The sequence below is a fragment of the Camelus bactrianus genome, chromosome 2 (assembly GCF_048773025.1).
Source record: "Camelus bactrianus isolate YW-2024 breed Bactrian camel chromosome 2, ASM4877302v1, whole genome shotgun sequence".
Classification (NCBI taxonomy): domain Eukaryota; kingdom Metazoa; phylum Chordata; class Mammalia; order Artiodactyla; family Camelidae; genus Camelus; species Camelus bactrianus.
Genome location: NC_133540.1, coordinates 92603251 through 92628720, shown reverse-complemented (window position 1 = coordinate 92628720; position 25470 = coordinate 92603251). Strand labels below are relative to the sequence as shown.

The 25470-nt window shown below is 39.9% G+C and overlaps 1 protein-coding gene across 5 annotated transcripts in view; it reads left to right on the top strand.

Annotated features, from left to right (window-relative positions):
* The window catches only part of HELQ (helicase, POLQ like), a 49698-nt gene extending 35816 nt beyond the window's left edge, over positions 1–13882 (top strand). For 3 of the 5 annotated variants that reach the window (XM_074346471.1, XM_074346480.1, XM_010950203.3), the window contains 2 exons: positions 4085–4173; positions 4962–5100. In XM_074346471.1, the coding sequence (XP_074202572.1) occupies positions 4085–4173; positions 4962–5085 (213 nt within the window). In that variant the 3' untranslated portion in view covers positions 5086–5100. Of the gene's footprint in view, positions 1–4084; positions 4174–4961; positions 5172–13758 lie in introns of those variants that run through there. The other 2 variants (XM_074346460.1, XM_045512942.2) reach the window with 2 other exon arrangements.
* The last annotated feature ends 11588 nt before the right edge of the window (positions 13883–25470 follow it).

Genomic DNA, 25470 nt, shown 5'->3' with positions numbered 1-25470 from the left:
AATAAGGCTGTAAGAGAGCCCTGATTCTTCCTAACCAATTTATAAGAGGCTGATTAATAATCCCAATTTAATGTATTAATTTAAGATTAGAGATAGCATGTTAGTGGGGTACTTTTACAGAAACTAGAATGCCTGTATCTGCAGCCCAGGACCATCTCCCTCGCCCCCAGTCAGTGTCTCTCCAGGTCAGTTCAGTCGAAAGTCTGTACCAAGGGTAATGATGGGAGATGTGTCCTAAAAGATATTAAAGTGGAAAGAAATTGAAACAGTTAGCTCTAGAGAAGAAGAGAAATGCAGATTAGTGAGAAAAGAGTGTAGAATAAAAACATTCAAAATACATTTAAGAACTTAATATATAATCAACATGTTTTTTTTAGGTTTTTTTTTTAAATCATTCTTTTTTTTCAAGTCATTCTTTTCTTTTTTTTCTTCCAGTGTTATTGAGATGTAATTGACATACAACACTGTATACTTTTGGGGGGAGGGGAGAGGTAAATAGATGCATTTGGCTCACTTTAAAGCAGGCTTTCACTAAGATTGATGTTTGGTTTCCTTCCATCTGTATTGTGAAACCAAGGTCTTGGTCTTTAATATTTGTTCTTGGGTTTTTTCTCCGCATGGTCACAGGGGAGTAGGAAGGGAGTTTTGCATGAATTAGTCCAGCTCTTCATATAGCTCTGAAGTTCACCTTTCAAGACTCCTGCAGCAAGAGGAAGCCTTCAGAAACTGGAACGACCTTGGAAAGTTGCGTTCATCCATCACTTGGGCCCGAGCTGATGCAGTCCAGAATGACCTCGAGGGGGCTTCCACTTTTATAGTCAACAGGCTGCACTTTAGTTGTTCCAGCCCGTGCAGACACACTAAATCAAAATTAAGTATTAACGATGGCAGCGTCTGTGCCATTCTGCTGGGGAAACTAAAATGCAGAGAAACGAGGCTCTAACAGCTGTCAGTAATTGGGCACTGCCTTCCCCTGTGCCCTGGCTTCCTCGATTTACTCCAGCACCTACTATCATTTACAGCCCTGCTGCCAAAAAGGCTCACCTTTGCCAAGATATTGGGCTGGAGGAACATGAGTTCTTGCAGGAGAGGCTCAAAGTCCTTGAGACAGGCACAGAAGAAGGCCATGAGTCCACAGCAGGAAGCGGTGAGGACACTGTGATGCCTCACTCAGAGGTACCACGTGTAGAACAAGCTCACAGGGGCTGCATCTGCCCTCCTGTTACTAACGCAGCGTGTATTTTAGGTGGAGGCTGACTTGTGAGGTGACCTTTTTATCTTCTCCTTCGGAATGAGCATGTTCCAGCAGGTGCTGCCGAAACTTCTTGTCAATTCAGCAGAGAAGGAGTTCTTCCCATTATTTAGTCCAAATGTGTAATTGGTGTGTTACTAATTCTTAATGGCTAGTGGTCCCACTCATCCATAGTAGTCAGCTGGATTCCTCTATCCGATACAGACGGCTAGACGGGCTAAGACCAGGCGTCCCATCCCAGAGTTCCTCTCTTCCACAGTGAACTTCAGTGATCTCTGTTGAATAAGAAAGTTGAATTCCGCTCTTGGAAACAGGTGCCCTGGCTGGTCTCTGCTCAAATTGTAGGGAAATGGTTCCAATGATTCCAAGACATTCTCACAAACTTTCTAATCTCCTCTTCATTCTGCTAAAAACCCTTTTCTCTTTCTTAAAGAAACCTATTTGTTCTTCCCATAAAAGTCTTTTCTCCGCCGTCCCTTTCTTTTACTAGTTGAGATACAAATTCTAACCACCCTTTTGAGTTATCCATTGCTGAGCCCTCCCAAGTATATGCAAATAAACTCTGTCTTCTCTCTTTTGTCAGTCACATTCGCAGTCCTTCAGGTACTGAACCTAAGAGGGTAGAGGAAAAATTTTTCCTTTCCAACCAGCCAATGAGAGGCACTGGCAGAAGACAGGGCAGCACATCTGGCTCTGTCTCCTTCAACTTTCCAGCTTCTGCGAGATGGTTCCTCTGTGGCCTCAGCTCCTCAGGCGGCCTCCTGTGCGGTTAGTTCCCACAGAAGGTGGAGGTCCTGGCTCCTGGACTCCTGCCTTCCCCCAGGGACCACCTCCTTCCTGGATCTCTCTAGCCCTGCAGGCAATAGCAGCTTTCCATTGTTGCTCTATATGGCTTGCCTCTGTGCCATTTGACTTTTCCACACTTTTGTATTAGTTGTCTACATCATATTCCCTCAACTGAACTGTTTGGGATGGGCTCTGTTTTCCAAACTGCACCCTCTCTGATAAAACAGAGTCACAGCATGGCCCTCCTCACCACGTGCAGGGCCTTTCCACTGTCAGCCATCCTTAAACTCTTTGCAAGAACAGGAATCAATGTTTTAAGGACAGTAAGAACTCAAGAAGCATGGACTGGCTGGCAAAGGAAGTAACAACTAAGCTGTCTGGCCATGGTGTGTGTCCATAGCCATGAGTAAGGAAAAACACAGAGAAGAAAGATGGAGTCCAGAGGGCTAAAGGGAAATATTGGGGCCAGCTTCCAGAATCTGAACACTGCTGAAAATCTTCCTCTGATCCTACTGTGGAAACTAGAAGGGTATCAATTTAGGAAACATGTCAATCACAGAGTTTGGTACCTGCTGAAGTTGCTTTACACAACTTATACTTTCTATTGAGGGTCACCTGTGCACAGTAGAGGATGTAAAGGTGAGTCTGACAGGATCTGATCCTTAGGAAATGTAGCCTAGTAGCAGAGAGAAGGCATCCTTGTAAATAACTATAACAAAAGTGATTAAGGGGTGGATCTTAAGAGCAGAGGTAGAAGCTCAGTGCTGAGGGAGATTAGAAGAGGATGTTAAGACCATCTCCCTGATCCATTTGGGGGAAAAAGGAAAGCATGGAGAGTGTGCAAGTGCTGTGTGCCACTTGCTTGCTGAATTCCCAAACATGGCTTGGACGACTGACATAAACAAAGAACTCAGAAGATGGCTTCAGGCATGGCTAGATCCAGGACTCAAATTTTCTTCCCCAGAAAAAACCTGTCTCTTTTTATCTTAATTCTGCTTCCCTCCCCCTACCCCCACAATTGCTTCCATTCTCAGTCAGGCTTATCCTCACAGCTAAGTAAAACCAACCAAAAAAGAATTCCTCTTTCATGCTTTTCATGGCAGCTAGAAGGATGAGCGATCGAACATATCCAAGGCCTACAAGACAACTCCTAATGCTACAATGGTTTGGGTCATAACCCCCCTCCCTGGCCTGACTGAGAACGATAATCAAAATGTTGTTATTAAATTTAGAAGAAAAAAAAAAGGAGGCTGGCTGCTGGGCTGGTACAGAAATGTCTTCCACTTAGAGGACTGGGTCTAAGTTCATCTGAGAATGGCAGTGTTATGTCCATGCATCAGCAAACATTACTGCAACATGCATCAGACAGCAGACTACATCAGGCAAGGCTCATGTAGTGAGAACAGAAGGCTTACGGACATCCCCAACCAGTTGAGGCTCAACTATCTGTTTGGGTTGTGTGTCTTGACAATTGGTCTAGGCTAGTAGTTTTCAGTGGCGGGTGGTTCCAGTCCCCATGCCACCCGGGACGTTTTTAGCTGTCATCGGTTGCATGTGGGGGATGTCCTACTGGCATCTAGTGGGTAGAGACCAGGGATGCTGCTAAACATCCTACAGAGCACAGCACAGTTCCCACCAGGAAGAATTATCTGTTCCCAAAAATGTTAATAGTCACACTCAAAAAATCCTGGTCTAGGCAGTCAGAAAAGAGTATGTTTCTGCTGCTTTGCCAAAAAGGGAAAACTGTAAACTTGACATTTGCTGAATTTTTTTTTTTTTTTTTTTTTTTTTTTGCTCATTATCTGACACAAATTAAGTGAGTTGGTAATTACCCCACAGTATGTATGAGGGTGAATAAGAGGCTTAATTCTTGTCAGAAAGACCCTCCCTACCACCATTTTAGAATTTCTTTCTCTGTCTCTTTCAAACGTATGTAAATCTTTTAAATGGCTAAATAAGCTTCTTGCTGGTCTCACAAAGACCTGGGAGCCATCTCTATGAAATGTTTCGTCAAGGAAGACAGCATCCTCTCTCCCACTTTCCCAGGAGGAGACAGGCCTCGCGGTCATCTGCCCCCCAAACGCCGACTGCACCTTGCAAAGCCGACCTGCCGCTGGGACAGCACCATCTCTGCTGTGAGTAATGAGGTGGCTTCCTGTCTCCACCACCTCTTAGCAGGTAGACTGACATGCACTCCACATCCTACTTTATGCTATTCACTGATCCAATTGTTTCCTTTTTCTTCTTTGTAAAGAGGTTTTCTGGGTTGTGAAGAGACTTTTGTTTTTAATTCTGTTTCTCCACCAAATGCCAGTTGGTGAGAGTGGTTAAAGGGCAAACTGTCAGAGACACACATTGCTCCATGGTTTTCTGATAAGGGTATTTCACACCAATTTGTTGTTACTTTCCTTTCATCTTGATTCACTTCACGATTAAGTTCTCTGTTGGTTAAATGTTCTTATAACCTGTCCTTAACCAAATTATCATAAACAATAATATTGTTTTCAGATAACTTGTATGTGATCTTAAAAATCACTTTTGGTTGATAATAATGTGCCCGTGTTGGTTCATTGATTGTACCAAATATGCCACACTGATGAGGGATGTTGAGGGTAGGGGAGTATATATGTGTGAGTGGGGAGGGCTATGTGCCAACTCTCCAAACTTTCTGCTCAGTTCTGCTGTGAACCTGAAACTGCTCTAAAAGAATAAAATCTATTTTAAAAAATCTCCTTTGTTCCAAAAGGAAGTTTTGCTGTTTCATATTCCTTCAAAGAAATCATTCTATTCCTTTCAAAATTTTTCCTTTCTTTTACTAATAGGAGCTATACTTAATAAAAATAATTCCCATAGCTGGGCTCTAGTGATTAGCTTGTGTACTTTTGTGAAAAATAAAATGAAATAAAATGAACTCTGGCTTCAGGTTTGGAAACCAAATGTTGAACCTCTGCATAGATTGCAAAATCCCAGAGGAAACAGCTTTACCTTCTGCTACCTGCATAACCATCCAAAGAACAAGGAGTGCTGAATGTGCAAGAAATACTTAAAAGCAATGTCAAATCTGGATAGAAGGTAGAACAAAAATAAAAAAAACAACAACAACAAAATCCCCAGCTCACAAGAGTGGTCTCGAGGACATGGCCTATCTTCTATTTTTAATTACTTACTTTTGTTTTTTAAATATTTATTGTGGAGAAAAGAGCTTTTTTTTTTTTCATTATAATACTAACATTCACTGCTGAAAATTTAGGAAATAAAGAAAAACCAAAATAAGGAAATTCATAAATGGTCTCCTCCAGAAATAACTCATGCTGACACTTCGGTATGTATTCTTTTCTTCTTCCTGTGCAAACATCTACATTTTAATAATGTAACTGAATATGCTGCCCATTACTCCTGTGGAAGAGAGAGAGGGGTCACTGTGGACATCTGGGGTTCACATGTGCTCCAGCAGTTGCTAGAATCGGATGACAGCAATAATGATCAGCCTTTTTTGGGCAGAATCACCCATCCTTGTTAAGATAATGTGCTGGGATGTTTACATTGGTACAAAGTCAAGCCACACAGCCACAAATGAAAAAAAAATAGCTCTCTTTTCCAAAACCATTATAGGGAAGGAAAAACTTTTCCCCCTCCTCACTTATGTTTAATGCCTGGGACCTGTGAACTAAATTGACCGAAGAGTAACAGGAGAAAAAGTTTTACTGGTATACCCACAGAAGCCAAGAAAAGAAGCAGATGGCTAGTTAACTGGTTAAAATTGGAGGCTTACATGTCTAACAGCTTCTATGGGAAGAATAAATGCATTTCTTTAGGACAGACAAATGGATTTTTAGGAGAATAAATGTGAGATGAGAAAGTTTGTAATAATGTTTGTTTAGGCAGGTACAGTGGCCTGTCTGTCCTCTTCATGGTCATGAAACACCCCTGGAGAGGGGATGTGTGGTAGATTTACTCTTAGTCTCTCTCCTGGGAGTGGAAACCACCCCAAAGAGACTTTATGGCAGCCTCATTTCTCAGAAGTTTCTGCTCTTGGTCAGATAAGGGAGCTCCGAGAAGGCTTTTTCTCTGCATCTGTTGAATCTCAAATGTCTTCAGCTTAAAATACTCTTTAGACCAACTCAGGGCTCTGAGCAGGTCCCCACACCTTCAAGAAGGGAAAATCAACAACATGGTGGATGCCAATACTTTGTGAATCATGGCACTGGGCTGGGTCCACAGGTTGGTTCTGATTAATCCCATTTTACAAAGCGTCAACTAGAGGCTCAGAGAAGTTAGACCATGGACCCAATCATCTGAGCGAAATTGTATTAGAGGATCTTTGAACCATTCTTCTTTTATTCAACAAATATTTGGTGACTGAATCCTATGTGGCAGGTTTTATACAGGCACTGAGGATGCAGATAATAAGTTGCTCCTGCCTTCAAGGCACTGCAGCATAAGGGGAAGTCAGAGCAGAGTGCTGATTGCTGTGCAAGGAACAAACAGGTGCTGCGCTAGGGACAGGTACTGTGCACACAGGTAGAGGCAGGTGCTGGAGAAACACGGAGGAGGAACATCTGCATCAGCCAGCTGGCTGTCAGCCTTCTGGCTGAATCCGGTCCTCACATGTATCTTGACCTATACAGTTGTTATGGATTGAACTGTGTCCTCTAAAAAGATGTGCTGAAGTCTTAACCGCAGCACCTCACAATGTGACCTTCTCTGGAAATAGGCTGTTGCAGAAGTAACTAGTTAAGATGAGGTGATAGTGGAGGAGGCTGGGCCCTACGTCCTGTGTCACTGATGTCCTCATAAGAAGATGATGTGAAGATACAGGGCGAGAATGTCACGGTGGAGGCAGAGACGGGAGTCATGCGTCCTCAAGCCAAGGATGGCCCAGCTACTCCTTGAGTTCAGACTTCTAGCCCCAGAGATGTGAGAACACATTTCTGTTGGTTTAAGCCACACAGTTGTGGCCCTGAGTTCCACAGCCCTAGGAAATAAATACAATAGTGCAATATCTAAAAAAGTCATTTGATGACGTTGGTGGTGATGCTTCTTTCCCATACTGGGTCTCCTCTTTGCATGGAAGGAGGGAGCTCTGAAATTCCAACGCTCCTGACTATCTGATCTTCTCCACCCCTCACTCACTCTTCCCCAGCCAAGGAGGAGTAAATTGCAATTGCTGAGTCTGGGATAAGGAGCAGGGCTGGGGTCCTAGGTCCCTTGGCTCAGTTTCCTCTTTGAATGACTCTGCCCTCAGGGCAACTCTCTCCTGTTCAGATCTTCTGGGCTATGAATTGTTTCAGGCTGACCTCCCTTTGGGGGTGGGTCTTTGGGTGGGTTCTCCAGAAACAGAACTGGAGGTGTTCAATTGCTTTATTGGGGGAGAGCTCTCAAGAGACACAGGGCAGGAAAGGGGAATAGAATGAGGCAAGCACGTGGTCTCCACTGAAGCCCGGCTCGGTCTAATCCCACGGAGAAGCTTGGGAGCACAGATTGCAACACAGAATTAGTCCTTTTGAGGCTGTTTGTTCCATCATTCATCAGTCAGTCACTGGACAACTCAGGGACGGGCAAGAGCATGGGAGAGCCTCCAGGGCAGCACAGCTGTGGCCAAGGGCCATTCTCTAGCAAAGGCAGCAAGTGTGGGATGTTATCAGCCCCCACTCCCAGCAACTAGGGGATTGGATCACACACACACACACACACACACACACACACACCCCAACACACACACACACATATCCCGGCCACCTCGGAGACAGGAGGAAGGAAAAAGGGCGCCACCATTAGAAGAATGACAGCCATTGAGGATACAACAAACTGGTTAGAACCTACTAAGCCAAATGGCAGAAGATCTGACTTCCAGTGTGTATCTCTCTAAATAAACCTATTTTCACTTTACTATGGCTCGCTCTTGAATTCTTTCCTGCAAGAAGCCAAGGACCCTCACTTGATGGGGCACGTCCCCTGGGACTTGCTTGAGACCTGGGACACGACCATCCTCTCGCATCATGTTTTCGGGCGGCAGCTCCACTCCAGGGAGCCTGCTGTGGTCCTGCACTGCTTCTGTCTGGGTAGGCAGACGTGTGTATCTGGGGGAAATAATCGGGAAGAACCACAGCCAGGAGCAGCCCCTTCCCCCTGAGGTGCCTTCTAGTGAAAGAGTCGAACAAAGTGTTCTCTGCAAAGGAGTGATGCAAGGGTCTAGCCTGTCATCACCGAGCTGATCACAGAGTGGATTTTGAGCTTGATCGGCAATAAGTCGGTAACTGGTGCACACACTAAGACCATGTTTGGACACTAAACCTTCCTTGGCTTTTCTTCTTTTCCTCCATTCTTTTTGAGTGTTTATAATACTTATCCCCAGATTCACCTCTCTCTTTCGCTCCGGCCGGTAGGGCGAGGCTGGCTGGGTACGTGCCACAGTCCTCACACCACCAGGAGGCTCTGAGCCACTGACGGGGACAGAAGTGGCACGATGAACAGTATAAGAAAACCCATTTTGCGCAGCCCTGAAACCTGTGCCCTTTGGAGGTGCTGGAAGGAATAGGGCTGAAGCCAACAGCCAAATGCTGCCAGACACCTGTCCTAGCAGTGATGCCTGCTTGAATTGTACTGAGGAAAACAATAACGTTCTGTTTGTTGGGTTTGGTCTCAAAGGCTATGCTGCTGGTGACTTTCCTGGAGTCTATTTGTTTGTTTGTTTATTTATTTAATGAAGGTACTGGGGATTAAAGCCAGGAACTCGTTCATGCTAAGCATGCACCCTGCCACCGAGCTGTACCCACCGCCCTGGAGTCTGTTTTAAGGGTGTCAAAGTAGACACCCTTAAAAGGTCTCTTTTGGCCTTAAACAAAACCAAAGGTCATAAATGTTGATGGTGGAAACATGGTAGTAATACTTTCTCATAAAAATATATTCATATTAATTTATATTTTATACTAAAATAGATTTGAAAATAGATTTTCAAAAAATTAGCAAAAGAAAATAGAATAACATTATATTTTCCAAATAATATCTCTTTCATTGTCATAAAGGGAACACAGTGTTATTATTATCACCCGAAGATACAGAGGAGACTGTGCAAAGCACCAGATAAGGTATTTTTCCATTATGTTGTCTTGTTGATTGACCTCCGAGGTCAATTCCAAGTGATGTGCTCAGCCTGAACTTACAACTTCAGAGCTGAGTGAAGCTAACAGGCACAGAGCTCATTATACTCCTCAACCATGCAAACAGAAGACCCCAAACTGCCCACTGGTAACATATACTTCCTATTCCTATATATTGGGAAATAGATTTACATTACCTGGCTTGCTGGATTTTTTTTAATGTTTTAATTGTGCACTTACATGTATCAGAAAAGCTATTCATTTTTTCCAAAGATCAATAGAAAAATGTACTAAAATTCAGCAAATGGGATGATTTAAGAAATTATTATTCTTATATTCTTCCATTTCTGGGACCATTACCATTTGAAAGATTACTGGTAATTAGTGAAAACCATAATATATTATATTTAGTGAAGGAAGTCACTGATCTTATTCTATGTATTTATGTCTACTTTTGTGAATGAAACAAATGCTTTAAAATGTTTGTTGCTTTGATGATACAGGTAAGTCTAGTGAGTAGACTGGGGACCACTGTGGAGTCTTTGGGTATCAGTGACTTCTCTGGCGCTTCATAAAATGGCCCGTTCTTAGTCTTCTTCCTGTTCGACTTCTTTGAAATCCCTGATTCTGTCAGTCCATCCCGTGCTCTTGTTTATTCTTGGGCTCCATAAAGATGCTGATTCTCTTCTCTGTGCACTACTTCGTATTTTCTGTTTGAGACTCTTTCCCCTTTCAGCTGGTGTACACCAGACAGTCCCCACTCCCTCCTCGTCACTATGATCATCGGATCGAAACACAACTTACTGGTTGTAGTTTCCAAATTCCTGCCCCCAAATTACCTTTCCCCAAAGGTTTCCGTGAACACCCAGTGAAACTCTCCTCTCTGTCTACAAGCCTGCAGCTGGGGCTCTTAGATAACTACGACACATCAGAAAACCTGGGCTCAAACCCCAGATTTACTCACTCCTTGTGTGAGCTCGAGGTTGTCACCTTACATCTCTGAACCTCAGTTTCCTAATCTGTACAATGGAGATTTCTACCCTGTCTTGTGTGAAGGTCACATGAGATTATTCACATAAAAGCACATTGTAAAAGAATAACTGTTCCTCATCAAGATGTTACCAAAATGCAGGTATTTTTGAGGATAATTTATACTTACTGTTTCATTTGATTCTAACAACTCTGTAAGTATATATTCTTATTTCACAAAATGAGAGAAACTGGAGCTTAGAATGCTTAAGTATTTTACTTAAGGCTGCAAAGCTAGTACCAGGGCTGAGATGAAAACTTGTGCTTCGTTCCAAAGCCCACTCCCAAGCAATAGTGTTCTCGGTTGCAGGTGACAGGAACTGACACTGACTATTACGACAGAAGGACAGTGGGGGTAAACAGTATTGGCTTGAGGCCTGAGGACTAGACTTGGAAAATTAGCTAGAACCAAGGCAGTTCCAGGGAATAAAAAAGAAAGTGCATGAAGCCATCTTCGAGCCATGACAGTTGGGAGGGACACATGACACCCGACACTGCTGCCATCTCAACAGAGCATCACTGCAGTTGCCATGAACAACAGCTGGTTCCAGATTCAAAGCCCCAGATGAGCATCAGGTTGAGGTAGCCTGGAACAACATGGCCCCACCCTGGTTGCAGAGGGGTGGGAGGGGTGTCCTCCCATTTCCTCTCCCCCATCAGAGGGCGGGCACTGTGACACGGCAGGCAGGGATTCCTGCACACGCCCCTGCCCCCCCCCCACACACTCACACACTCCCTTTCCTTCCCCTCTCCTCTGAGAAGGTGAAGTGTTTTCTCTCTTGTCCAAAGCTAATATCTTCCACTTTCTCCATCTCTCCTCTGATGTACACCTCTCCTCTCTACTTGTTTTCACTCCCCTCACAAAGGAATTCAAATCCCTCTGGTCCCTACTGAGGAGATTCACACGATGGAGCTGCTGGTTTCCACCATAAATTCATGATTACCAACTTCAAATGGGCTCAGCCCTGCCCAGAAATCAGACTACATTTCTCTGACCAACTCCCTCTTCCATTCAATAGAACAGCTCTTTCAAACCTCCATACTGGTCAGAACTCTGAAAGATGTAAGGATCCATTGTCCTCCAGGATGATGAGAAAAATATACCTTACCTGTCTCAGATGCAAAGGGCAAATGATTTCATCAGCCCCCAAAGCTAGGAGTGAAGCCAAATGGAGTCTGAAATTATCATATGATATCCTTTTATGTGGAATCTAAAAAAAAAATACAAGTGAACTTATTTACAAAACAGAAGCAGACTCACAGACATAGAAAACAAACTTACTGTTACCAAAGTGGGAGGGAGGGAGGGAGGGATAAGCCAGGAGTTTAGGATTAGCAGATACACACTACTGTATATAAAATAGATAAACAACAAGGCCCTACTGTCTAGCACAGGGAACTATATTCAATACCTTGTAATAACCTATAATGGAAAAGAATCAAAATACATTATATATATATATATCTGAATCACTTTGCTGTACATCAGTAACTAACAACATTGTAAATCAACTACACCTCAGTAAAAAAAAAAAAGAAAAAAGAAAAAAGAAAGAATCTGGAGGACACCAGAGGAGACCAGAGCAAAGAGGGAAGTAGATTTGCAAGTGAGCACCCTACGCCACCTCCAGGCAGACTGAGGGACGACCCAAGTGAAAACATAAAGAAATGTTTTACCATTCATGCTGGTGATGGTCTGAACCTACATGGGTCTTGCGGGCAAAGCAAGAGTTACAGAAAAAATACAACTTTATAAAGGACACATCATCACATATCAAATGAATAAAGAAAAGCATATTCAGAAGGTGATGTTGAGATAATTAATTTAAAATTTAGAGAAATAAAAAAATTTAGAGAAACAAAAATGATTTAGGTTCTCATTTGAGTATCACCAAAATAAGCTCAAGGTACTTTAACTTATATAAATAGAACAAAAATTAAGAAGCTGTAATTGAAGAATTAAAGGAAAAATGGGCTAATTGACTACATTAAAAAATTTTTAACTTGTATGTTAAAATAAAGTTAGATTCGGGAAAAGTGTATTTGTTATGAGAAATTCTGGGGGCAAAATAATTTAGTTGGCAAAGGATTTGTTATGGGATGAATTGTGTTCCCCTAAACTCATATGTTGAAGCCCCAACCACCCAGTACCTCAGAATATGACTGTATTTGGAGATGGGGCCTTTAAAGAGGTAGCTAAGGTAAAATGAGGCTGTTAGGATGGCTCTCAATCCAGGACCACCTGAAGACACAGGGCGAAGACGGCCGTCCACAAGCCAAGGAGAGAAGCCTCCGTAGAAACCAGCCTGTCAACACCTTGACCTCAGACTTCTAACCTCCAGGACAGTGAGAAAATACATTTCTGTGTTTAAGCCACCCAGTCTGTGGGACTTCTTCACGACAGCCCTAGCAAACAAATGGAGACGTATGCAGATCTTTTACAGAAGAGAATGCAGTTCATAAACTAAAGTACCCAAAGCCAGAATGGAAATTCTTATGAAAGAGATGACATTTGAGTTGGGTCCTTAAAAAATGAAGAATTGCTGACACCCAATGAGCTTGTAATCATTATTTCGAGTTGGTCTGCTTGTTTTTAGAGAAAAACACTTCATCTGTTGCCAAAAATGAGTAAATCTGAAACCCCAAACTTAAAGTTGTAGTTTTTTTTATCAGTGAAATAAGCACAAGCAATAAACTAATTGAAGCCTTCTTCAAACAGGAATGTGTGTCAGACGCAACCTCAAAGCTGTCTGTATTGCTTTGATAGGGTTCTGTGGCGAGCTAATCTTAGGGGAACAGATGACAAAGCAGATTAGGTGCATTGAATCTATTTGCATCTGTTGCTGAAGCGCTTTTGCCGTGGTCAGCCCCGTCTCACAGGGATGGATACGGTGCACAGCCATGCAAGGGCATCCTGACTCCCTTGTTTGCCCTTGAAAGCTGCAGAGGTGGGAAAACCAAAACCACGCTTTGCTTCCCAGACTGCCTTGCAGCGAGGGTCCTAGACATGAAGCAGAAGACACCATAAGACGCAGGCACACCTCTGGAGCTCCTTACTACCTGCGTGACCCGGAGGTGCTTACTCTCTCTCTCTCTCTTTTGTGACAGGTTTAGGATCAATTTTTATTATATTCATAAATATAAATGGGATAGACTGAAAACTGCCAGATTGTCTTTTTTAATGCAGTTGTAATTATTTATTAGAGACTTAAAAAAATTTTTTAAGTGAAGTTGATTTGCAATGTTAGTTTCAGGTGTACAGTAAAGTGATTCAGTTATACATATACAGAAATATACGTTTTTTTGTTTTCAGATTCTTTTCCATTATATGTTATGACAGGAACTTGAACATAGTTTCCTGTGCTACACAGTAGGTCCTTGTTATTTATCTATTTTATACATGGTAATGATTCTTGCTCTCTCTTTACCTCCTGTTCCTTGTCTGTAAAACAAGAAATAATGATAGCATCTACCTCATAGGGTTGTTATGAGAACGAAGTGAGTTAAATTATATAAATTCCTTAGCCTGGCACATGGTTAGTTTCAATCGATGTTAGCTTAATTATAATCTTTGTTGTTGTTATTTCGCAGGCAGAAGCGAGGTGAAGGCCATCTTCCTGCTGTGAAGCTGTCTTCCTCTGGCAAGAACCGCCCAGGGGTTTTCTACAGCAGGTGGGCCAGTCCTGCAATACGTTTTTGAGACTCATAGCAGAGGCCCAGCCTAGTCCCTGCAGCAATTTTGTAAGTGCTTAATTATCTTTTCAGAAATCCCTTTCTGCATAGGATATGTGAAGTGGTATCTGTTTCCCACAACTGAATCCTGAGCGATCCACCCACGGGAGCCCTTTCAGTCTCCCATTGCCCATTTACAGTTGTGGAAATGAACAGGAAAACTGGCTTAGGAGAAGGCTGCACAGAGCTGTGTCAGTTGTGGCCAAGTCCAGCCTGGAACCCAGGTGTCCTGCTCAGGGCTTTTCTGTAGATAAGACTCAAGGAGGGTGGCCTGTCTAGACCTGATCAGCCAGCTGATCCTGGTGATCTCGCTCCACCTCCCCATAGAGCCGACAGCAGAGAAGGGGGAGGGAGGGAACTTACACTTACTGACGTTCCCTGTGTGTAGGACACTCCTCTAGAGGCAAGGGACCGATCTTATTCCTCTTGTGTCCCCAGTACTGGCACAGTCTGTCTATCACATGCCTATCAAATGTCTGTTAAAAGATCTGAACTGAGCTATTTTACAGAACTCACACATCTCCACTGGAAAGTAAACGTTTCTGAGGAAATCAAGGGAAAAATGCCAATGTGCTTATTTCTGTGCATGTTCACTTGGGTGTTTTAGGTTGAGCTTACCGTGTGCTTTATTTGCTTTTAGCTGGGAATGAAAATCCTAACACAGTAGAATCTGATAAAACTGTTTCGACCACGGCACCTCTTTCATTCAAGATTGCATTAGTTTTCTCCTAAATAAGTTCAATTAAAAAAAAAATTCAGATTCTGTGACTACTAGCTAGTAAGTGTCCTTTTGTTCTTAGTCAAAGTTCTTGGGGGGCAGAGTGGAGGATAGTTCAGTGGTACAGCGTTTGATCAAGGTCGTGGATTCAATCCCCAGTCCTCCATTAAAAAAAAATCTAATTACCTACACCCCCCCAAAAAAAACGAAACTAGAAAAAAAAAAAAAAACTCACCCGCATGCTTTTCGTGGGGGTGTATAACTCAGCAGTACAGCATATGCTTAGCATGCACAAGGTCATGGGTTCAATCCCCAGAACCTCCATTTTAAAAAAAATTAAAGTTCTTTGGGTTACAAGTAAGAGAAACACAAGCAAAGTAAACATAAACTGAATAAGAGGGTTTATTATAAAATGCAAGGTCACTCCATAGATTCCAAGGACAGGATGTGCCGTCAGGTTCACAAAACATGGAACCAGGAACCAGAAAGCTCTCAGATAGCTGCTCTGTCTCTCTCCCAGGCTATCTAAGGTGTATCTACCTTTGCTTTCTCAGCACATCTACTTCTCTGTCTCATCTCTCTGTCTCTGTGTCTGTCTCAGCGCCTCTCTGCAGACAGGCCCCTTAGGCTCTGCAGGTGTGTGGTACAGGACGGCTGCCCCACAGCAGTAGCTTCAGATCCCTGTTCAGAGGGCCTCCCACTTGCAGACCAGGGGTCACCCTCCCAGATCTCTAAGTCTTAATTTCCCAGAAAGGAATGACTAAGTTCAGATTGCAGTTCCATCCCTGGTCGGTCAATCAACTGTGGCAGGAAAGCATGGGCATCACAGAGTAGGAATTCACTGCACAGAATCAACTTTGTGGACAGATGGGAGTAAGCAAACACGCCGTAGTATATGCCTGACAATATCCCAGGGAACAAAGATTTTGTAACTTTAGTGTGAAATTGATATAACTCTTAAACTGCCTGCATATAGGAGTATCCATGCTCCACATTTTAAAAATTATACTCTTTGTATATGAATGTGTAATCACTTGCAGCAACTTAAAATAACCCACATTAACTCTGTGGCTTTAGTATTTCCCTTATACAAGCAGTATGACATGGCTACTCTGAGAATAGTTATCAAAGTAACTAGAAAGTTAACTAATGAGATAATTAAAAATAGAATCCTAGATGTTGCTGGGTGGCTAAATCATGCTCGGCATGCAAATTAGGCCATTTGGAAGGGACATCCATTTATTTAGGCCACCAGGGCACCATTTAAGGAATTATTGTTCTGGTTAGTGAGGGTAAATAAGACACTAGTGACTGAAAAATTTGAAGCTGTTTCTAAAAGCTCTAATTTGCACCCAGGGAATACCAAGAAGAATCTGGGTGGAATAAATAGCCAGATAAATAATGCAAAACAGAATCTGGGCAAAAGTGTAAGTCATATTTGAGAGCTCAGGTACTGATGTGAAGATTTGAAGTGTGCTTTGTAGGAAGATGACCATAGCAAATTGATTGACACAGGGCTTTGACATTGGGCTGTCAGGATCTAGGGCATGAGCTTCCATAGGTACATGCCTGAGCTTGGGGAAGAGTCCCAAGAAGGCAAATAGGAGGTCTGGAAGGAGGAGCAGGCCCCTGTCCTCACTGGGTTCCTGGCACCCCCTCTCTATACAACCTGCTCTCACCACTTCTCTAAAGCAAGGTTCCTCCACTGTGGGAGTATAGACTATCAACACAATTTTTGTTTAATGTCCTCATGGGTAGTTTCTAAGCACAGAAAGTTATTTTATTTCTAAAAATGAGTATTTCCATTATTTAAAACCTGATTATTTCTTAATCTTTGAAGAAGTCACAGTTTTTAAAATATAATTCTCTTTATAAATCTAGGCAATTTTAACATTCACCTTAAAGGTAGATTTTTAAAAGGAGTTCCCTTAAATATTTCCAATGACATTTATACTTTTAACATATTTGATTTACCCTTCGAGTACTGCTTAAACAAATAAAACCAATAAAACCCTCCCATATTCTTAGGTACGTTAAAATCTAATAAATTAAACTTATAACAACTCAACTTAAAATCAGGAGCTGAATCAATTTCTCAGTTAGACATTTAACTGAGAAATATCAACCCAAAAATATTATGAAAATAGGCCAAATTCTCTTAAATATCTAAATATCAAATATGCACAGTTTCTTTAGCCCAAAGACATTCATGTATAGGTGTATTTTCCCTAAACACTCCCATCCTTAATGCTTTCTGAGGTTGAGAGATGCTCACCCACCAAGGAAAAGATGATGTCATTCCACACTCTTTGGGAATTACCTTCTCAGAGGCTTGAAAGGTTGCAGAACAACCAGAATTTTCAGCCCGGTCAGCTTTTCTCACAACCTTGACCTTGGTTCCCCTCCCTTCTATAGTCGTTACAGTTTTTATGCCATCATTTAAGCAGGGGTGGTGAATAACAGGGCTGACTTTTCCATTAAGCAGAGTGGCACACTGTCTGGGACCTATGATACTTTTAGGTTCCCATGAATATATTCTAATTTCTTTTAAAATCAGAAGAAAAATATTAATATAATATTCACAGTAGCGAATATATAATACCAAATCAAGCTTGGAGTGTATTCATCTTTATATTAATGCAGTAGTAAAATACAATTTTTAATATTTTTTTACCTCAAAGGCAAAAATACCCAGGGCCTATCAAAGTCATAATGTGACCAAAAAAAAAAAAAGAAGAAGAAAAAAAAAAAGTCATAATGTGACCCTGGCCACTTAGCCCCCTTTACTTTCCTGGGTGTGAGTTCTATCTATCAGGCCATAATTCTTAAAATCAGTCTACAGGGTTCTGACACCCCATCTAGATGGGGCCCCTCATGCCAGTGCATCTTGTATTTCTCTGGCTCTTCAGGTATTTAAGTTCCTGAATTCTCAGAATTTTGCATTCTTTTTTTATTTTTACTATCTTGAAGGGCATATGACTCTTACGTATGTTCAAATGCTATATACAGTTAACAACATTTTGGACAGTCATTTCATAAAGGAAGTTGTTCAGATGGCAAATTAAGCACATAAAGAACCTCATTAGTCATCAGAGCAATGAAAATTGAAACCACAGTGAGACAGAAGTATACGCCCTATTTGGGCATATAATGGCTATGATTGTTAAAACTGACAACAGTGAATGTCGGTGAAGGTGTGGAACAACCAGGACTCCCATTCATTGTTTATAAGAGTGTGAAATGTTACAGTCACTGGGGAAAAATTTGGGGCAGTTTCATAACGACCCTATGACCCAGCAATTCCACTCCTGGCTATTTACTCTAGAGAAATGAAAATGTATATCCATAAAAAGACAGATAAGAATGTTCTAAGCAGCTTTATTCATAATATCCCAAAATTGGCAACAATCTAAAATGCCCATCGATAGAAAAATAGATAAACAAGCTGTGATATATTCATACAATGAAAACTACTGAGGAAAGAAAAAAGAATGAATTCTGATACAACAGTGTGAATTAATTCAAAAAACATTATGCTGAGTGAGAGTATTACACAAGAGTATATAATATATGGTGCTAGTAGTAGTTTTTTGTTTGTTTGTTTTGTTTTGTTTTGTTTTGCAGCAGGCTAAACTAATATATGGTGAAAAAATTCTGAACAGTTTCGCCTTTGGGGATGGGAACAGGGATTTATTGGGAAAGAGTTTGAAGGAACTTTCTGGAGTGATAGAGTTTTGGGTTCACACATTTGTCAAAACTCATCCAATGTTACACATAGGATTTGTGCATTTTACTTGTTAAAAAACAAAATTCAATGGAGTAAATTTTAAAGATCTTACTGGCTTTATTCAATGATTCATGAATCAGGCAGAGTGCCATCTGGCAGATAGAAAAGAACTCTGAGGAGCTGTACCAAATGAGAGACTTCTATAGGCAGAAGGGAGCAGGAACAAAGAAGTTATACTTGGCAAAAAAGCAGGTTGGTTACTGCAAGGTCACTTTGCTTTAGGGGATGGCAAGTGTCTCTCAGGCTGATTATTTAACTAGTGCTGATCCAGTGATTCCTGACTGACTGATTTAAGATTCCATTTCTAGGATATGCTGAAACTGTATCTGTCTGTTTAGCAACATGAAACTTAGCATAAGTGACTTCATTTTGGGCCTGTTGTCTTGTTTTTAACACACTGTATGTAAATTTTACCCCAAAACAGAAAGAACCACAAACAAACATTGAACTATAGGTGGTAACATGCATGTTGAAGTCTTTAAGAGTAACACTTTCTGTGGCTTACATTGCAATATCAAAAAAATAAGATGATGGGCAGAGGATTTAAATAGTCATTTCTCCAAAGAAAATATACAAATGGCTAATAAGAACACGAAAATATGTTCAGCATCCTTTTTCTTTAGAGAAATGCAAGTCAAAACCACAATAAAGTATCACTTCACACCAACTAGAATAACTGTAATAAAAAAGACAGACAATAATAAGTGTTTGCAAGAATGTGGAGAAATTAGAACCCTCATGTATTGCTGGTGGGAATGTAATATGGTAGAGTCATCATGGAAAAACATTTTTTAAAATGTTAAATGTAGAGTTATCATATGACTCAGCAATTCCACTCCTAATATATATAATAGATATATATTATTATACATATCTACCCAAGAGAATTGAAAACATGTCCACACAAAAACTTGTGCATGAATGTTCACAGAAGCATTATATATAATAGCCAAAAATTGAAAAAACACAAATGTCTGTCAACCAATAGATGGACAAATACAGGTGGTATATCCATACAATGGAGTATTATTCAGTCATAAAAAGGAACAATGTATTGAGTCATACCACAACATGGAAGAAAAAGCCAGACACAAAAGGCTACGCATTGTATGATTCTTTTTGTATGAAATGCCCAGAATAGGCAAATCCATAGAGACAAGAAGTAGATGGCAATGTAGAGTGACTGCTTAATGGCTATAGGATTTCTTTTTGGGGTGATGAAAATGTTCTAGAATTAAATAGTAATGGTTGCACATCCTTGTGAATATATCAAAAACAACTGAAGGATGTATTTATGATATGAGAATTGTATCTCAGTTAAAAATATAATGGATTGATGGATAGGATAGAGATATGGTTAGAATAAACAGCAAAATGTTAATTGTAGAATTTAAGTGGTTACTCTATGGGTATTCACTGTATGAGTCTTTCAACTTTTCCATATATTTGCAACTTTTACGATAAAATAATAGAAAAAAAATGACCAATTTACACAACTTTAAGTTTATTGGTTGGTTTATTCTACCAACATATATCAAAGACCCTTTTAAAAAATAAAAAACAAAATATAAATTGATGATAGGTGATAAATAGATGCTATAAACCTTTGATGCAACATGTTATATGGTGACATGTTACCTCTGATTCACCTCACAGAATCTCCTTAACGAATTTAGGTTTAGGCTTTTGGAAATAAACACCTTTTTTTTTTTTGGCTTTGTCACATTCCTCCCCTGAGGAAATGAGCCTGGCTGGGTATTTGTTCTATAGGGAAGACTAGAAAGAAAAAAAAAAAACAAAATAAAAACATAGGTTGGTAAAAGTGTACAAACTTTCAACTATACGATAAATAAAGTCTGAGGATCTAATATAAAACAAGACTATAGTTGATAACATTGTATTATGTACTGGAAATTTACTTAGAGAGTAGAATTTAAATGTTCTCTCTCTCTCTCTCTCTCTCACACACACACACACACACACACACACACACACAAAATAATTTGTGAAGTGAGAGATAATTAACTAGGAGAGGAATTCTTTCACAATGCATACATATATCAAATCACCATGATGTGCACTTTAAATATCATACAGTTTTGTCAATTATACCTCAATAAAGCTGAAATTTAAAGAAAAGTTTTTGAAAAGGACATATAATAATATATATAAAACAGCAGTTCTTAAAATGTGGTCCACAGTCCACAAAGGGTCCTGGACATTCTTGAAGGGGATCTGCAAGGTCAAAGTTCTTTTCATAATAATAGTAAGATGTTATTTGCTCTTTTCATTTTCATTTTCTCTTGAAAGAACAGTACAGTTTTCCAGAAGCTCAGTAGATGATGTTGTAACAGACTGATTGCAGAAGATGAGATAAGAATCCAGCAGTCTTCTATTAAGCCAGACAGGAAAGGATTTGCAGAAATAGAAAACAATGCCATCCTTCTTACTAATTGTTTTGTTTTAGAAAATAGACTTATTTTTCACAATAGTGATATTTACATTGGTATTAAGTGTGTTTATTATAGTCATTTTTAAATAAATAAATCCTTTAAATTTCTCAGTTTTAATATCTAGTACTTTTAAATATCACAGATATAACCCACAAAAAATTACTTGGGATGCCAATAATTTTTAATTGTGTAAAAGGGTCCCAAGACCAAAAACTATGAGAACCACTGCCAAAGTTTTATTCTGCCAAACACCTGATAAGGCAGAAAACTCTGCTGCCACTGAAGTGGAGCATGAAAACATATTTATTGAATGAAAGGTATCCTCTTTATTGTTAGCTGAGTATGCTGTAATCCCATATTTAATTAAAATAAATGTGTGTGTGTATAACCATGGGGAAAATGTATAGAAGGATGCATGTCAATTAATGCTAATTATTTCTAGGCTATACGATAATAATATTTATTTTCTTTATTCCTTTTCTTAATATATTAATTTAAAACATTTTTTCAACATTCTTTCACTTTTTAATTTTTCAATTAATTAATTATTTTAGGGTAGGGAGTTAATTAGGTTTGTTCATTTATTTTAATGGAGGTACTGGGGATTGAACCCAGGATCTCGTGCATGCTAAGCGCACACTCTACCACTGAGCTCTGCCTTCCCCCTAAAACATTTTTATTGCAGTAAAAAACACATAAGATAAAATTCACCATCTCAACCTCTTCAAGTATACAACCCAGTAGAGCTAAGTGTGTTCACATTGCTACAAACCAGATCTCCAGATCTTTTACATCTTGCAAACTTGAAACTCTATACTCATTAGACAACAACTCCTCACACCCCTAACCCCCAGTCACTGGCAGCTGCCATTCTACTTCCTGTGTCTATGAAGCTGACTAGTCTAGGAAACTCATGTAAGTGGAGTCTTTTTTTTTTTTTGGTGATTGGCTTATTTACTTAGCATAATATCCCCAAGGCTCATCTCTGTTGTAGCATATGACAGGATTTCCTTCTTTTTTAAGACAATGATATTTCATTGTATGTATATACCACATTTGTTTACATTTATTCACTAAAAGACATTTGAACTTCTTCTACATACACCAGTTTTTTTTTTTAAAGAACTTGAAATCATTTTAGAAACAGAAATAAAGTTATTTCCATTTTGGAAAAAGAGAACACCTACTCCCTCACGAAGCACAGGTAACAAAAAGAAGGAAAGGGAGATACAAAGGTCTGTAACTTGGTTGACCAGCCTGTTGTGCAGGATTCCTGGGAAATTAATCAATGATGAAGGAAAAGATTGGCCATAATCCTGTCGATGAAAAATTAATAGTCAATCTAAGAAAGAAGTGGAAAATTTTGTTTGAGCCAGATTTGAGGATTATAACCCGGGAAGAACATCTTAGAAAGCTCTTAGAAGTCAAGGCACAGCTAAATAAGTTTTTTGAGACAGAGGGCTGTACATTAAATGACATTATCATTGACAGTTTACAAAATCCAGATCTAAGTTCATCGTGACCCCATACAGGATCAAGAAGGAATGTTATCTTTTAAGGAGTTGTCTTGTTGATGCCAGGAGACTGTTGCTCTTCATGGCTGAGCAGGTATTTCTGCTGATGGGGAGGTTTGCTCGAGGCATCATGCAGATACACAATGCACAGTAGCAGGGAGAAAGGAGGCCAAAGGACAGAGAAAACTTTATATGCTTAAATTTTTCTTGTTTTGCCATAAAATAAGAATTTTATTTTACAATCCCAATATCCATGAAGAAGAAATAAGGGTTTGGCTTCTTCTCTGCACACAAAATAAAGAAATCTACCTAGAAGCTGTAATTTACCCTAATTTGACCCTTTCACTCTGGACATTGGAGTCTCCCCTACCAGCTCTCTCACCATACACTCTTCTCTCCAATTTAATACAAGAAAACTCATCTAGACAGTCTCTGACTTCCTCACAGGCTGTATGAATATGATCAGGGAGTCTGAACATTAACCATGCTGTAAGGAGAATTCTGTCCCCAGAGAGCTAAAACCATTGTAAAATCCCTCATTGCACCTTGCTTTATAGACAACCTGATGGTGTATTTTTAGTATTCTTTTTTTAAGTGTCCATAAAACCTTTTAAAAACTTTTTATTATGGACAATTTCAAATATACACAAAAGTAAATAAATAGCATGAAGTATCTCTGTTACATTTATCTATTGCTGTGTAACAGATTATCCCAAACTTTGTGATACAAATCAAGAACAATTTTATTATGTTCATGGATTCTGAAAGTCAGGAATTTGGAGAGTGCATAGCGGAGATCCTCCAATATATACGTGTTCAGCAACACGATCATCTTTGGAGCAACTGCCACACCTGCAACTTTACTTTTGTGTGACTTTTATTTATTTTTTTAAATTATAGGTTACTGCAAGTATTGAATATAGTTCCCTATGATATATAGAAGGAATTTGAGGTTTGCAAATACTAAGAACTATATATAAAATAGATAAAAAACAAAACACAACAAAACTCCCAATTTATCCCTTCCCACCCCTTTTCCCCCTGGTAACCATAAGATTGTTTATTATGTCTGTGAGTCTGCTTCTGTTTTGTAGATGAGTTCATTAGTGTTTTTTTCTTTTTTTAGATTCCACATATGAATGATATTATATGGTGTTTTTCTTTCTCTTTCTGGCTTACTTCACTTAGAATGATGATCTCTAGGTCCATCCATGTTGCTGCAAATGGCATTATTTTATTCTTTTTTATAGCTGAATAATATTCCATTGTATAAATATACCATAGCTTCTTTATGCAGTCATCTTTCCATGGACATTTAGGTTGTTTCCATGTCTTGACTATTGTATACAGTGCTGCTAAGAATATTGGGGTGCATGTATCTTTCCGAATTAGAGTTCCCTCAGGATATATGCCCAGGAGTGGAATTGCTGGATCATATGGTAAGTCTATTTTTGGTTTTTTAAGGAATCTCCATACTGTTTTTCATAATGGCTACACCCAACTACATTCTCTTAGGGATTTTTACATTAGGAAAATCTTAATTTTCTAGACAGACAGGTGAAAAGATTATTATTTTCTGAAGATGCCCTGAAATCAGCTTTTGTTTTAGAAGTGTTTATATTTGTTGACCTGGTAAACCTTCTGTGAGTCCCTAAAAACCCAATGCCACTACTGAAAATCAACCCAAAAGCCACGTGGAAATGATACCACTTCATAATTATTAAATGATTCACATGAACTGGTCCCCCGTTCATTTGAAGATTTTTTAGTTCTAAATCATTATCGTCACATAATTTGTGAGTCACCAAATCTGGGTGATAGAGTGGAAAAATGCTGAACTTGGAATCAAAAAGCCGAGTCTAAATTACAAGATTATTGTGAAGATTAAATGAGTAATAATAATGATAACATAATAATAACTCACCTGTTGAACATATATTTCATATTGCTTATGGAGCTAGATGTGTTACATATATTAGGTTAATTGAGCCTCAAAAGAAGCACTGTGAAATATGCATTATTACACCCAGTTTCCAAGTGAGGAAACTGAGGCTCTGGAAAGTTGGAAAACTGGCACAAGTTTCCACACCCTTCCACATTGCAGGGCTGGGGTGCATGTAGAAGGGCTCTAGCTGGGATGTGTATAAGCTGGAACTTGCCGTAAAAATATAAGTTGTCTAATTATAAAGTGTCTCTGAAATGACAAGCTCTATTAATATTACCGTGTATTCCTCTCTCCTATGTGCCTGCATATTATCTTATGTTCTTCACTCTTACCTGGTGTAGGGGATCAAACTAACTTGGATCCAGGAGCCAGGAACTCATTTGATCTCAACCAACAGATCATCGACCATCATTTATGCAAGTCGTTTTTCTTCACTTCCTCATTTATGTTTGCCCAGTTCCCATATTAGTAACTTGCATGTGGACCACACTGGCCCACATCTCAGAATGTCACAAGGACTCACTGTCTAGAAAACTTGCAAAGATCAAATTTTTAAATCACCCAAGTATTCCAGAGAAAGTGGTGTGACTTCTGCCCCAAGACAACAGGAGCATGAGTGGGGTGGGGTGGGATATAGGAGCAATGTTATGACAAAGGCAGAAAAAGAACCCAGGCATCTGTTCTTCCACCTCCATATCTGCTGCCATATGATCTCCTGGGAGCTTGGTGTTTATATGTGAATTTTTTTCTTATGTACAATTGTAGGTTATAAACCTGATTCAGGTTACAAAATAGTAACTGATACATACACATAAAATCTCCAAACTGTAACCTTCCCTGATTAAATATACATTTAACTTTTTAATTGCTCAAGAATAGACAGATCTACGCAAATTAGATATAAATTTCAAAACAATCCATTTTTATTTATTGCTTTAGTGGTGGTGCAATCTAAGCAGAAAATTCTAAGGGTTTTGGTGTTGTTTGCTTACTCAACATTCATTGGATTCCTATTAAGTGCCAAGCATAGAGCCGTGAGCTTCGGTGAGTGCAGCAAACAAGGCAAACCCCATCTCTGCTTCCACAGAGTTTATAACCGAGCAGGTGAGGCCAACATGGAGCAATACAATACTAACAATGTGGTAAGTTCTAGC